The sequence below is a fragment of the Pseudopipra pipra genome, chromosome Z, assembly GCF_036250125.1.
Source record: "Pseudopipra pipra isolate bDixPip1 chromosome Z, bDixPip1.hap1, whole genome shotgun sequence".
NCBI classification, from domain to species: Eukaryota; Metazoa; Chordata; class Aves; order Passeriformes; family Pipridae; genus Pseudopipra; species Pseudopipra pipra.
In genome coordinates this window covers 29,844,530-29,860,895 of record NC_087581.1, presented here as the reverse complement: position 1 = coordinate 29,860,895, position 16,366 = coordinate 29,844,530, and the positions used below count along the sequence as shown (strand labels likewise).

General features: G+C 40.9%; 1 protein-coding gene across 2 annotated transcripts in view; it reads right to left on the bottom strand.

Annotated features, from left to right (window-relative positions):
- PLCXD3 (phosphatidylinositol specific phospholipase C X domain containing 3) overlaps window positions 1–16,366 on the bottom strand; it is an 82,144-nt gene that overhangs the window by 31,067 nt on the left and 34,711 nt on the right. Inside the window, exons 1-2 of one of the 2 annotated variants that reach the window (XM_064641575.1) lie at window positions 2,765–2,889; window positions 344–1,052 (exon numbers count right to left, since the gene is read on the bottom strand). In XM_064641575.1, coding sequence (XP_064497645.1) covers window positions 344–1,052; window positions 2,765–2,798 — 743 coding nt within the window. In that variant the 5' untranslated portion in view covers window positions 2,799–2,889. Of the gene's footprint in view, window positions 1–343; window positions 1,053–2,764; window positions 2,890–16,366 lie in introns of those variants that run through there. The other variant, XM_064641574.1, reaches the window with a different exon arrangement.

The window sequence follows — 16,366 nt, the reverse complement described above, 5'->3', positions numbered from 1 at the left end:
CAGTAGGGAAATCCCAGGTAAGACAGACATGGTGAGAAATCAAATTTGAAAAACAGAACAAATTAGCAAAACCTGTGTTCACAAAAAAAAAAGAAAGTAAAAATTAAGCCAATCCCATAATATCTCACTAGGCTTTAAGCGGCAGATTTTCATTCAGGACATAAAAGCTTGTCCTTGAATGTGTTTCTCTTTAAGATTTTAGATTTGTGCCCAAGTTCTGATTAGCCCACAATAGCATGGGAGAAATGCCTCTGCTGGGGTTTCTTTAAAAGGAATTAGAAAAACAGCACTACCAACACACACACTTGGCACAGTCAGCACACCTTACCAGCCATAAACTTACCTTTCTGTGATTGTTTCTCTGAGACCACTAGCAACCCCTTTCACCACTGTACTAGCCTTTGGTGTCAGCACTACTTGAGATATAAAAAAGGAGCCCTTCTTTCTTCTTTCAGTGATTGATGCCTGGAGGAACTGAATCAGTTTTTCTGGATCCGTTGTGTTTGCCCAAGGAGCTGGCATCATCTGGCCTGGCCAAAGAAATGCTACCTCGACAGCCACTGGACTGTGGTAGAACACCAGCACTTGGTGTTCCTTCTCCCACAGGTACTGGAGGGTGACTTCATGGGCAAATATAGCAGGACACATTTTGTTTCCATACGTATCTTTGAGCATCTGGACAAGCTTTTCATGATGGTACTTCTGCATCCCATAGAAGTGATTGAAGTCCAAGAAGACCACTTCTTTTGGGTGCTCAGTGAGAAATGCATTGATCTCCTCCAGACCCTCCTTGACTTTGGCACTGAATAAACCATGAGCGAAGTAGAGCTCATTGTCTGGGTCTCTGGGCTTGGTGGAAATTCTAAGATCAAAATACCGTATACCTGCCCCCAACTGGCTGGTGAAGTTCATGGTCTGTGTAGCCAACCACTTCCTCATCAGCTTCTTAGCCACAGTCCCAAAAACTGACACAAAATTCTGGACTGTTTCCGGCTGTTCAGGCCCAACTGGAGAGGCTTCATCGATGTAGAAGCTAAAAGAGTCATGAGACCCTAAAAACACAACAGAGGAAAAGTATCAGCATTGTATTTGTAGATTAAAAGTAATTAGTGATTTTTTCCTTAATAAACATAATTTTCTGACCTGTACCACACTCATCAACCACCTCTCCTGCCCTTTCCCTCAATAACAGTACATTTGTCTGGCAGCATTTCCCCACCAGCACTTTGCAGGAACTTGAAAAAAAGGTAATGCCTGTTTCACTGCTTGTCTGATGCTTGGTCACTCTCCTCCAGCTCTTACTTATGCCTTTAAGCTCAATGAAGCCAGTAGGTTCTCAACATTGAAGCAGTTCTGGTAGCAAAGATAGTCATATAATAAATCCCTCGAGCCAACAGGGAGAGTCTGGCCCTGCACACTGAATCATGCACTGTCTAATTTGCAGAATCAAAGGAAACAAAACAAACCAATATCATTCCACACACACCTTTATAGCCAGTTAAAATAGGAGTTGAAAAAATGCCAAGGACACGTAATCTTTCTGACCTTTATTTCAAGTCTCGTTTGCTCATCCACAAGGTTACTGAATCCTGTTTTCCTTCTTAAATTTACCTCTAAAATTCTTTCCTTTACTTTGCTAAATAAGTACAATAGATAGAAACAAGGACAGCACTGCGTTCCACTGATAAAATTCAGAAACTCCACTGCATGCTCTTGACAAGAATGGGGTATACTTCTTAACATGTCTATGTACAGGAGTTATTATTTTCTACAATATAGTTGAATACAAATATGTGTGGCACTTTGCTATGCAAAATTCTCTGCCTTAAGGTATGTCCATTAAAAAAAAAAAAAAACTCACCAAAACCCAAAGCAACCAAAAAAACCCAACTAAACCAACAAAAACCCAGAAGCCCCAAAAACAAACAAACAAAAACCCCCAAAACAAAACAAAAAACCAACCAACCAACCAAAAACCCAAACAAACAAATAAACAAACAAAAAAAACAAACAAAAACCCCAAAAAACCAAAACACCCCAACCAACCAATCAAAAAAAAAAAAAAGGCAGTAGTTAATTTTGCTCAGCATTTAGACATCCACATGAAAGCAGGTGATAAATCTAAGGACATCTGTGAATGATCTGCATGATCATTCCCCTGCAAGGGGCTTCATCTTGCTTTATGGAGAGATAAGCTGACCAGAGGAGATGTTTATCACCTTTGTCTACCCTCAGCCTGCTGAATACCTGGTGGTAAGACCTGGCAGTTTCCACAAAAACACTGTCCATCTGCTGGCACAGCCACACTCTCACTATTCCAGCCAAAGAAGATGCTTGTGGTGAGATTCTTGGCAGCAAGCACATCTGCTCCTCTGCCTCAGACACACTGCTTGCAAACCTCCTTCAAGGTCAGCAGGACTTGAAATGGACTGCAGCACTAGGCCCTCCGACATCCAAATCCTACATCAAAATGAGTTCAGAGCACTAGTCTTGCCTGTCACCGATGCTTTTGTAGGTGCTTTTCAAAATTACTTTCCAAAGCATGCATGCTGTAGCAAATAAGTATCACATTAATGAAATCCTGCCAGTCAGTCATTTCTGAGAGCGATGCTATTTCACCTGAACTGGAATAAACCCTATAAACGGAGGCAACAGCTGTAACATTTTCTCCTTTAGCAGTAATTGGAGTCACAACAAATCACCTTAGACTCTGGCTTGGATTTGGCTTTGTTTAATCTGAGAAATGTCTTTAAATTTTGTATACCTCTGCTTTTCATGGTTGTCTCTTTGAACTGCATTTTCCTTTAAATATTAGATAAATTTTCCATTTTGATGAAGCTTTCTGCTGCTAAGTGTTGAAGTGATAACATATTTCTTGCAGAACCTGATTAGATCATGCAGTATCTGGTTACACACTGATATCCTCAGGGACTAGATCTGCATACAGAATTCTAATGGTAAAACAAATGATTAGAGCAGTGACTTCTGTATCAACAGTATTACAGGCAAAATCAATGAGATACATTAAATGTTCTGCTCAGTGTAATCTGCACTAATGCAGAAATCAAAGTAAATCCAGTCTTGTTTAAAACAAGGCATAGCTACTGATATTAGCAAGGGATGGATTTGGCAAACCCTCTCTTTGTCCATTGAAGTCCCTTTTATTTTTGTAGGGTTTTATGTCAGAATAAGTACATGTGTAAACATGATCAACTGATTAGAGCAGCAGGCTCAAAATGGTATTAAGATTAATTGAACCACTTGTTCTTTTATTTTCTGATGTACAGACATAGCAACCTGAAGTTGCAGAAGAAGGAGTAGATAAACTTGACCAGCACTGCCAGTATACACATATTGGTTTAAACTACTACTTAAAACTACTTAAGTCAAGAGAGGCAGTGCAATTATTACAGTAGAAAACTAAGATGAAAAACTTGTCAGCAGGTAGCTACTGGTAATGCAAGACACTGAGAAGAAAGTGGGCTTGGGGAAACACCACAGTTAGAAACACCTGGACATTACAAGCAGGGTAGTTCAGAAAAACATATTTTCTTAATTAAGGTCTTTGTGCACACACTTGAGCCTAAAAATAGGTATTTCTATGTGGAAGGTATAGAGAAAAGTGCACAGTGCACTGAGAATCTCCATGTTTCGTAACCCAAACAAGGAAGCCCCACAGCATAATACAAAAAGGAAACAAGGCTTGACTTAACTTGGTTGACACTGAATGAAGCAAATGTCAGCTGTTCAGGAGTACGTAAAGATTCCTCTTGACTGAAAAATACAAATGTTTTGTCTTTCCACATGTATGAGTAATTTGAAGAGGTCATTTAAATATTTATTTCTACCATGCACTCATCTTTTGCCTTAATCCTACTCTGCAGTACTAGACAGCTTACTCATGTAGTTCACAGAAATTCAAAATCCTTACACAGAGCAAATTAGAGTATGATCTTTTCCACATGCCCAAAATCATTTTATTCCTGGTAATGAGAGAATGCTGTACAGACATACACATTGTTTTTAGCAACCATGCTTCCTTGCAAACCTCGCTTTTGTGCATGGGGACATTCCCATCCTACTTTTTCACTGGGCAGTCATCTTGAATGTTCTCTGTATCACCAAATCTCAGCTTCCATGAAGAGAGGATGCAAACTACATTTAGGAATATTAATGCAATGATGCCTGCAATCTCTGGAAGGTAGCAGTGCTTACACATCACCTATCTTCATTATAGTCGGTCTACTACCACAGAGACTTCACAGATTGAGACCTGGAGGAAAAGAGGGGAAATTACTCATCCCAAGTCATGCAGGGAGCAAAAGGTAATATTCCTCTTCTGTGCAAACATATTTTCTCACCAGTTTACTTTGTGTCTAGTACTTTCTTAAAATATTGCACACTGTTTTCCCACTGTTTCAACAGCCCAACATATCACTGACCCAGGAAGCCAAGGCTGGAGGTTTGCAAGGGTTTGCATATGTGTGTGTGCACGTGCTACAGAGTGCCCAGTCAAGAAGAAAAAGCTTACAAAGTCTTTAAACAATTGAAAGAAGCTTCAGTATTAGATGTCTTCATGCAGAAACTTTGAGGCATCTGCTGGAAGATAGAACAACAGAGCACAGGCAATCTGGAGAGCATCAAAGACTTTTTTATTGCAGGTACTCCTTTAACTAGCAAAGGCACACTGCTCAATCTTGTATCAATTAAGGAAGGAATGGCTAAGGACATAAGGCTGATGATAGCCTTAGATTGAGTGACTGTGAGGTGTAGTAAGACTTTAAAATACTCAGGAAAGCAATGAAGGCAAAAAGCACAATAAAGATCCTACATTTCAGAGCAGCAGTCTTGGCTTGTTCAGGAAATTGGTAAGTGGTAGCCTGTAAAAGCTAAATTACCTTAAATGGCAAGAGACTCAGGAGAAAGGGCTGAACTTGAAAGGCAACCTCTCTAAAGCATATGTACAGAGTGTGAGGAAACAGGGAGGTAATGCAGGAGGCAAGTTTGGCTGAATGGGTAACTCTGGAGTGACCTCAAACCTTGGAAAGCCATTGCAGAAAGTGTAAGCAGGGACAGGCTACCTGGGAGAAACAGAGGAGGATGGCAGGGAGGGAGTTACAAAGGGCACAGTTCATAAGGGAAACCTGCAAGGGATGGGAAAGGCAAGAGATTGCTCCTGCAGATCCGTAAGCAGCAAAAGGAAGAAAGGAGAGTGCTGTTCCAGCACAAAACAGGGCAAGAGACCTCCTGAAAGGTGGGATGCCATTCAGAGGGACCTGGAGAAGCTTGAGGACTGGGCCCATGGGAATGTCATGAGGTTTAACAAGGTCAAGTGCAAGGTGCTGCACCTGGGTCAGGGCAACACCTGGTATCAACACAAGCTGGGGGATGAGCAGATCAAGAGCAGTCCTGGAGAGAAGGACTTGAGGGTGCTGGTGGATGAGAGGTTGGACACAAACTGGCAATGTGCGTTCATAGCCAAGAAAGCCAAGTATGTCCTGGGCTGCATCCAAAGCAGCATGGCCAGCAAGTTGAGGGAGGTGATTCTGCCCCTCTGCTCTGCTAAGACCCCATCAGGAGCTCTGCATCCAGCTCTGGTGCCCCCAGCACAGAAGGGAAGTTGACTTGTTTGAGCCAGTGCAAAGGAGGGCCATGAAGATGATCAGAGGGCTCAAGAACCTTTCCTCTGAGGACAGGTTGAGAAAGCTGAGGTTGCTAAGCTTTGAGAAGGGAAGGCTGGTCAACATCAGCCTTCTAGTACCTAAAGGGTACACATAAATAAGAGGGAGAGCAACTTCTCACATGGACAGTCACAGGACAAGGAAGAACAGTTTTAAACTCAAAGAGGAGAGATTTAGATTAGATGTCAGGAAGAGATTATTTACTATAAGGGTGGAGAGGCACTGGAACAGGTTGCCTAAGGAAGTTGTGGATGCTCCATCCCTAAAGTGTTCAAGGAAAGGTTGGATGGGGCTTCGTAACCTGATCTAGTTGAAGGTGTCCCTGCCTATGGTAGGGGGGTTGGAACTAAACGATCTTCAAGATCCTTTCCAATCCAAACCATTCCATTATTCTATAAGTAATCATCAAGAGACACTTAAAAAGTCCACACCAGAGGTGATTCAAAAAATAGAAGTGGTCAGTTTCAACCACTGAGACATTAAATTTAAATAAACTTAGATGTGGCCAAACACTATTTAGATATTCAAGAGTAAATGAAGCAGTATCCCTTACATTGCTAGAAAATAGCTGCTAGTACTTTTATTAGGGAGAACTGTCTCCTATTTTCTTTGCTGAATTCCTGTAATAGGACAATCGGGAATATTTAACCCACTACAGCTCAGTTATGGACACATTTACGGCTTCCCTGGAGGGCTAAACCCCACATTTAAAAAATAATTGGACTCAGTGCTGCAAGAAGTCCCTTAGGGAGAATGCATTGTAGTTCAGAATCATTTCTTCAGTCTCTTGGAGGTTTACACAGAGGCATGGCAAAACTATTATTTTTGGTGGCTAAGCTTAAATATATCATTCACAAAGCCAGCAAGTGTAGCTGAACTTTGCTGTGGCTTGCCCTTGCTTCCCTGTACATCCCTTGTAAAAACAGCCTGGTAAATAGCACCTAAAATTGAATGGCACTGACCAATATGCTCCCAACAGCAGCAATCACACCCTGAAGATCCACAGGTATCAGAAAAACCACAAGAGACAGAAGCAAAGTTTCACAGTTTTTAGCCTGTTTTACTCTCTTGCCCTTTTCCCACAGATCTCAAGCTCCTCTTGTCTCTGTGCTGGGAGTTATCCAACAGCTGTTGGAAGTGGAGTCTTTTACTGCTGCTTTGGATGTCACTAAAAGCTTTACCTTCTGTTTTCATTCTGTATTTAGGAGATGTCATCCCTTGGTGACTGTTGCTGAAATGTCACATGCAATGCCACCAAACTTCTCATCCTTATCACTGAAGGCTCTATAGTGACTGATAGCAGACTACAACATGTGTCTTGGATAGCCAGGACAAAGTCCATGACCTCCCATACATAGGAGAACAATGCAGATGTTCTTGCAATCTCATTTGGTTTGTTCTCACTGTCTTTTTTGGCCTTAAAAATCAATCAAACAAGGGTAAAGCCCTGTGAATCTTCAGCTAGTCATACTGCCATTTCAAGGAATAGCAAAACCTACTCATGAACAATAGAATCAGTGCACCTCAATATTACATTTAACCTTCTTTTTAAGATGTCTGAGCATTGTTCCCTTCATCAAAGCAACAGAAAATCTTTAGAAGTCAAGGGGTGCTGGCAAGAGCAATGTAATTCAGATTTCACAATCCAGTTCCCTCTAGCACGCAAACTGCTTGGGTGATACAAGCCTTGTTTGATAAAAACATTATCCAGGAGAGTAAAGCCAAAACAACTAGGAAAAAAAAAAAAAAAAGGAGATTTTAAATTGCCCAGTGTCACCACAGGAAACTGCCTCACTTTCCAGTTGCTCTTAAAGTGTTCATGGCTGGTTGTGAGCCCCTAAGCCCAAGTGAAGGTCACAGGGCTTAGCCACCTATACACACTCAGCAGTCTATGGTCTAAAGGCATGGGAAGAGAGGTAGACACTACCTCAGGTAATGCAAAAGTCCAGATAATGAACAAGTCCTGAGAACAGGAATACTTGCATGACCTTACAAAACCAACATATATATACATGTATAGATTATATAACTACTGATACACTCAAAAAACCCAAAAATTCTACTCTTCTTCTACTTGCATCTCATTCTGCCTTGAAGACCTTGGTCACAATGTAGGAAAAGAAAAGGGAAGGAAACGTCTGCTTCCTTTCTGTACCATTACTTCCCAGAACCGACAGCCTCCGCTTCCATCCCCACCCTCCTCCTGCAGGAGATAAAGTTGCATTTTCTCTCCACCCCCAGGTGAGTTCTGGACTAGTCATCCCAACTGCACACAACTGTAACTCAGACCTTGGTCCTGTGCCTGGGAACACAGCACCAGGAGTCTGCCCTGTGCTGCCTTATTGGGACTGTTATTGCAGTCAAAGTTGCATGTCAAAGGTACAATCTCAGAAACCAGACAAGTGCACAGTAACTACCATGCAAACATTCTAACATGGTTTGCTTGCAAGGGCAAACAGAACTCCTTTGTATCACAAACCACTTGAAAGTTACATCTTGTCAACCTCTGCCAGGGTTTCTAATGATACTTCTGCCATGGATGGAACTCTGCATTTACCCGGCAAAACATCTCAGCTGAAGCTCCTTAATCCACAACAAATTTCTCAACACAACTACAACAGACTTACCAGTTACTGGATCGATGGACACAGCCTAGAGCTGTGCATGGCAAAGCACAAAACACTCAAAACCCAACACAAAGCAACCGCTCTTTGACTAATGTAATACAGAACAAAGACTTTATCCTTCAGATATTCACAGAATAGCTGAGTTCAGAAGAGACCTCGAGATCATCCAGCCCAACCCTCTCTCCTCCTGAGTGAAAGAAAAAAAATGTATGCATATAACAAACCATTGAAGACTAAACAAAAACACCTCTCTGAATCAGCTTCTTAGCTAGGAAGAAAGAAGAACTGGTAGTCCATCCGTCTGGAGATGGCATTCCATATCTAGTGACCAACTTTCAGACTGGAATGACTCCATGTTTTTGTCCTCCCGATAAACACATAAAATTTTCATGCAACAAGAAAGGATTTTAAGCAATTACTTGCTCTTCTTACATCTCCTTATCACCATTTTGTTTTGTACTTTTGAACATGGCTATAATTGTCTCCAAGGGGAGCCCACAACCATTGATGTTGCCAGTAACTTCCATGACCATGACAAACCGCTCTTAGGCCAAAGCTGTTACCATTTAAGTTGCTCTTCAAAAAAACAGCTTGTGGAATATGGCAGTGCCTGCATTGGGAAGTGTTTCTGATCACTGTATTGAGCCAAGACCAGTGCCTCCCCTAAGCACTGCTTCTTTTCCATAAAGAACTCACTTCTAAAAAATCAAATGGCTTGGAAGGTGGGGGAGCATCCACTTGGTATTAAGGCCCAAGGTAGCTGGTAATTATCACAGTATGACAGGCAAGCTTGGCTATAAATCTGATCAGGTTACTCATTATTCAATTCCTACTAATACGTTTGTTGTATAGAAAAGTACCCACATGCAGCCTCTTACAGTTCCCTCCTGCAAACACAAAGACCAGCTCCTGTTCCTTTCAAAAGATTACACAGTTAATTCCACATTTCAAATTCTCAATACTTCTGTTGAAAAGTAAAGAAATAAGAAAAACCAAGCTATAATTATATTTCTAGCTCTCCAAACAGTGCAAGCACATTCACAACTATGGCCATCACAAAGTCAATTTTTCTAAAGAAACTGGTCTTTAAAACAGAAGTTTAGCACATGCTGCCATCCTGAGAGCATGTTTCCCTTCTTACTTGATAACTTCCTTACTGTCCTGTAATTGTTTGTGTAGCATGAGGTGAAGTAATTTTTTTTGAGAGGCTGCTAAGTGTAGATAGCCTCCCACCTCTCCCAGTTAAACCACCTCCAGACAGATTTCCTTGCAGACTTCACGCAGGCAGCACTCAGAAAGCAGCATGGTGCAGCAGCATGTGGATGGCAGGGGCCTTCCAAGAGCCACAGATTATTGTATTCTAAAAGTTCACCATTAAGTGAATTACTAGTTAACCAAATGTAGGTTCTAAAGAAGACAGACTTTATACAGATAAATGTAAGACTGACACCACTGGAAAAGTGCGGCAAGGTGAGGACACAGAGAGGGCAGAGCAGGCTCATTCTCATGATTGCTCAGCTTAGCAGAATCCTTGCCCAACACTGCAGTGGGGCAGGCTCGGGGCAGCAGCACTGCTCACCATCTCATCCCATCCCCACCAGCCCCAGAGCCACATCCTGCTGCTCACCAAGCCCAAGCCAGGACATCAGAACTCCTGCGGACATGCAAAGGCAAACAGCATGGGGAACATTTCTGCACTATAGAAGTAAAAGTCGAAATGATCATGCTGAGGACGGAATCAGTTGGAGTGCCTTCTCCACTATTTTTTTCCAAATGTGATCTAAACCTCTCATCTGCACATAGAAGAAAAGTTGAAGGAGGAAGGCAGCAATACCGCTTGTGCATATACCACATGCAAAAAACCTCCCTGTTGAACATTTGTGCACTGCACTGGAAATTTTAAAAGGTGCAAAAGCCCTAAAATTTTTAAAACCTGGCCACAGTAAGCCACTAGAAAAGTTATTTTTATTTGTTCAGTCAAGTGAAACTCTAAACATGATTTCAAAATGGTTTGCAAGCAAACACATAGCAGTTCTATACGAGAAGAAGGTTCCCTTCACCTGTCAGACTAAAACTCAACAGAATTCATGGAAGGACTTCAACTCAAACTTACAAAACTTAGTAAATCATCTCATAATTTTTGACACAGCAAGAGTAACTACCAATTTAAAACAAAATCTTTACATCAGGATCGACCAAGCACCTAAAACATACCGTTTAAGATCATCAGAATTTATAATTTCAACAGCAGAATGGACACATCACTACAGCCTGCATGACTCAGATCAAGTGTTGTAGCAGACAGACTACCATGGCCTTCTTGTTTATACATTTGGTTGCATTTTTGAGGATTGAATAGAATATTCCATATCACATAAAACCTTGTTTTGAATGGACAACTAATTTGAAGCCAAAGTTAATCACTTGGAAAATTCATGGGGGCAGAGCTTTAGCTATGGTCAATTATCCAAACTCCACAAATGACAGTTCTTTCAAGTTTTTGCTTTTTCGTGAACACTGAAAAAAAAGTACTATTCTATCTTTTCTTTTTGCTCTGCAAGCTCATTGCTGCATGTTCAGATGCATGAGAGCTCTCTATCAGATCTCACATTGGAAAATTCATGGGGGCAGAGCTTTAGCTATGGTCAATTATCCAAACTCCACAAATGACAGTTCTTTCAAGTTTTTGCTTTTTTGTGAACACTGAAAAAAAAGTACTATTCTATCTTTTCTTTTTGCTCTGCAAGCTCACTGCTGCATGTTTAGTTAAATGCTAGTCTCAGAAGTACCGTAATAGCTACTTTTCTTCTTAATTTAGGGACTAGCAGACAAGAATGTGAAGCAAGGAAAGAGCGAGGAAAAAATAGCAAGAGGTATATCTGAATCTAAAGCATAAAATTAATGTGCCAGGAATAGTTTGGGATGTATTTTGTTCTGGCACCAGCTCAGTCTGGCTGAGTATGTCATCAGCATCCAAGTCATATCTCCTGGGGCAATCAGTAGCACTAGAATTGTGCGCCAGTAGCTTTGGGACTACTGAGAGGCTGTGATGATCCCAGGCAGCTCTGCTGAGCACAAGAAATGGCATCTCCCCACAGTGAGCACCTTCTGACCATAATTCATAACCCTAGTGACAGGACCCATTGACAGGACAGCACCCGAGAAGGCTTCTAAAAAAGAGAGCGTTCATATCTCTTCCTCTCCATGCACACATAGAGCACAAGTAATTCAATGTTCACACTCTAAAATAGCATCAAATCAGAAAACCTGTGCTTCTTGAGCTTTTACTTTATTTACCGTCATGGAAAACATCCTTTAATGGTAACTAGAGAACTTCCCCCTAAAATAATTGCTCCTGATTACACTGATATCTCTCTTGCCACTTATTGTATCTTTTTGGAAACACAGAATTGTTTTGAAATCTGATTTTGCCTTTCCCTCATCTCTTGCCTATCCCTTCTTCTTTGATCTACACTTTTTTTCTCTGGCATATACAGTATATCCTTTTCCTAATTCATGACTGCATTGACACGTCTATTAGCCTCAGTATAATTCTTATTAATTTGTGCTCTCTCTTCTATTTAAAAAACAGTAATAATTAAAAAAAAAACCAAACAGAAACCCAACCCTCAACCCAACAAACAGCACAGTATTTTCTACTAAATCTGAGCATCACTACTGAGCAGTTCCAGCAATCTTTTAGCTGACAGAAATTACTTGCACAGCATATGTAGTTTCTGCATTTTTACGTATAATTTAAAGTCCAATAAAAGGAAAACCAAGAGGTCTATCTGGATAAAATGAAACTGCATCCCTTAAATTAGGCTTCTTATTACTTTTAAGATCTCTACAAGAAAGCCACTGCCATTTGAGATGGATCACCACAAGAAATTTAAAAGGCAAGATTTTTCAATTGTTCAAGTACCAAACTCCACTGCAAGAACATCTGCAATGCAGAGAATAAGGACTCTGCCTGCACTGTAATGAGTGCACTGGCAGTCAGTTTACCAGCACTCTAAAATGGGATGTCCCAGGGATAATACTGATAGAGTCTTCTATTAGCATACAAGAAATCCAGGCTAGCTTCCTTCTCATTTTCGGAGTTTGAAAAGCTGAGGCAAATCTGAGCAGTTTACCTGATTCTTGGGGTAAAAAGCTGGAAGAGCAGATAGGAGAAATATTACACCCTTTTATGACTCAGTTTGCAAAGGCTTTCACATAGAAACTCTCTTAAAATATAACTGTTATTAAGTTGTCCATATAGACTTAGCTGACTGACCACACCAAGCCTGAGAGGTAACAAAAGGATGTAAAATACTGCAAAGGAAGGGGAGGAAGGGGGAAGCATTTCAGGTGTTCTATATTTTGACCATTCCCTTTACTATGCATCTTTTCTTATCTGTTGGTTGCCTCAAACCTTCACATTAGACATTGTTCTACTTTTGTGAATTGCCAGGCAGATTTGACAAAGAACTATAAACAAAGTAACTCCCTTAGCCACTCTGCTGAATGCAAGACATGTCTCCTGAGACCAGGTGCTCTAAAAGCAGTCTCTCTCATGCAAGGAAAGTCTCCTCCACTATAAGCAAAGACATTGTAAGGTCTGACTTCATGTGCACTAGAGGAAAATAGTGAAGCAATTTCCCCCAGACCCTGAGATGCAAATCGAAAACACTGTCACCTGTGCCGAAGCATTTTTTCCCTGCCAAAGTCCAGAAAAACATGTCTAAGCAGCTGAAGCCTGAACTTGAGGAATTCACCAATTATGCATGTATTTCAGCCCCTTCTTGCACCATGCTTTGCTAGTCAGGTTCTCATGGAAGATCTCCAGTCACATATAGCCACTGTAAACTATCCTTTCTAGGACATATACAGAAGATAAAAATGTGACTTGCTGCACACTGAATGAAGAAAAGTGACTACAACACCTGTAAAACCCTGGATCAATGCCAGAAAAATAACCTATTGCTGTAAGGTGGTACCAGGACTGGAAGACAATGAGCCAAGAGGCTTTATAGGTGCAAACAGTAGAGAAATGCACCCTGCTGGAAAAGGAAAACCCACTGCTAAATGGAAATATACACAAAAGTGAGCTGTGTTTTTACTGCTTGACTGTGAGGTGTGGATAGGCAGATCATCTCCCTGCAACCAAACAGGAGATTTAAAAATAAATCCTATCGAAGCTCAGCGTGGTTCAGATAAGCACTGTCAGACCAGCTACACTGCAATGAGACAGTGTCCCCCTTCTGCGAGAGGCTACACTCAGCAGAGTTTTAAGAGCCCTTCAGACAGAGGTATGGGATAATCTGCTACCCCCTCTGTCTCTCAGGTTCACAATGTGACTTCTGAATAAAGTTAAGGCCTAAAATATGAGGTTTAATAATACCACTTCCAGAGTTTACCACTTTTAATTGTAACTCTGAATAATTTTCCTAGCTACAAATATGTCTAATTTCATTTTTGGCATAAACCCCAAGATACATCACAAAAGAACAGAAAATAAAACACTGCAAAACAGCAGAGGTATCAATCTCAATCAACAGGCAGGAAATGGGACACACCTGGATGCTATTTTAGCTTGTAGATCAAATAAAAACAAACAAAACAAACCACCACACTGTAATACAGGTAAGCATTACAAGTGCCACTGTTGAAAGAGTCTTAGGTAGGATTGCAAAATGTATGTATCTTCTGCATCACCTGGTGCACATCCTCTCTGGCCCAGGAACATAAAGATACTATTAATTTCATTTTGCAAAAAGAATGAAGTCAAGTAAAGAGAAACAGAACAGAGAGAACTCAAACTCTCAATACCTGTCTTCTACACATCTCTTCTACCCTCACTGAAGAGGCAATTTAAAGGCTCACACGATCAATCAACATACAGTTCCATCAAACACCTTGTAACACCTACTAATCTGATTTCAGTCCAGTTCTTCTTGCATTCTTTGCTGCTAACATTATCCTTGCTTTATTCAACACAGAAGTCAAACAAGCCACTAGACAATACAGAGGACTACAAGAAATTAATTAAAGCAGTTATAAAGTAGTGTTTATGCTATTCCATTTCCTAAGTTTTCAGCCTACAGTCCACACCAGATTCCCAGCTGGCATTTATCAGTACAGCTCTAATGACCCATTAGGCCAATTTAGACTACTGCAGATCTGGCTGTTAGTGTTTACCATTTAGCATTAAGAAGTCAATGAAAAAGCACAGGTGGTACTATTGATTAACTGAAAGAACAGACAGATGATCTGTACTTTGCCCAGACCCAGGATACATCTAATTTAGGCTGGATATGCTTGTGTCTTTAAAAGCAATTATTAGTTTAGCTGTTTTGTACTAACGCTATATAAATATAACATTTCATGGTATTTTCCTAACATGTAATTGGATACTGTCATCATCCTCTGATTTCAATTGTTTTCATCCTCCCTATTCAAAAGTTAACTTCAAGTTAAGCACGAGCACAAGTCCTATGAGCAGAGGCTGAAGGGGCTGGGGTTGTTCAGCCTAGAGAAGAGGGGGCTCAGGGGAGACCTCATCACTCTCTACAACTCCCTGAAAGGAGGTTGTAGCCAGGTGGGGGTTGGTCTCTTCTCCCAGGCAGCTATCAGTAAGACAAGAGGGTATGGTCTTAAGCTCTATCAGGGAAGGTTTAGGTTGGATATTAGGAAGAAATCTTTTACAGAGAGAGTAATCAGACATTGGAATGGGCTGCCCAGGGAGGTGGTGGATTCACCGTCCCCAGAGGTTTTTAAGATGAGACTGAATGTGGCACTTGGTGCCATGGTCTAGTAACCACAGTGGTGTTAGATCAAGGGTTGGACTTGATGATCTCAAAGGTCTTTACCAACCCAGCTGATTCTATGATTCTGCGATTCAATGCAAAACTTACAAATTAGTAAATGTATTTTAAGGACCTTTCAAATCACCCAAATATGGAATGTTTTCAGTCTTGAATGTGCCCCCCAAAAAGCCATGTTTTCTCTTTAACATCATGGCAATGACTGCAGTCCACCTAGACTGACAGTGTTTTGGCTTCAGTGTGACACTTTCACATCTTAGAAGTCAAAATACTGTTATCTGCTGTAATTCCATAGCTGATGATATTGGTAAAGGTGATGATAATAGTATAGCTGACATTTCCAGTGCCATGATGATGCCAGCACAGATTCTTCTGTGCTTCCATTGAATACTCTAAAAAATTAACATGTCACCCTTTTCTTCTGGATTGAAATTACCCTTATTATTCAGTTGGAAATACCACAGATCAAACTGACTTAACACCCCCTTCCTCTCCACTCTCTAGGTCTATGCCACCCCGAATATTTTCAAGACACTTGCAAGAACTTGCTCAAGAGGGTCCATTTCTGACCCAGATGTGAGAGGATGTGAATGGCTTGTGTGAAGAAGATCCTTTGTTTTAAATCATTAAGTAATTATTTAATAAAATGGCACTAGCAGACAGCATCTCTGTTCAACAGACCCACTGCATTGCCAAACACAATGGCAGCTGTTCAACACTGCTGCTACTGCTGGTTTTCAAGGAGACTGTCAAAGCTGCACCATTATTTTTCTTTATTGGTTTTACTTTTTTTCCTCTTTGCCTTTCCTCCAGTTATAGACATATATATAATTTCAGTAATTTGGCAAATTTTGAGTAACTGAGGTATTTGGAAAAATAAAATCCTGCCTACTATTTTTAGGAGCAGCTGTACTGGGAAAAAGCCCCTTTCAGTTACCTAAAAGAGGACCGAGTTGGCAAGAGACCAAGATCTTCACATTTAACTTTGTTTAAAAAGCTTATCCACAACCTTAACTTCTCTGTTGGATACAGAACTGCCCTACTGCTGGGACATTACTAAAGCTTTGGAGCATGTGAAGACAAAGTTCCCAGGACTCTCCATCCCTCCAACACACAGCTGTGATCCAGAGCGCAGTGGGGAAGACAAATTCAGCACGTAGCTTTGGTGGAAATCTCCTCATTGCTCAACAGTCATTTCTACAATGTTGAGGTATTAATACACCCTCTCCCATTAAAATTCTTCTAGTAA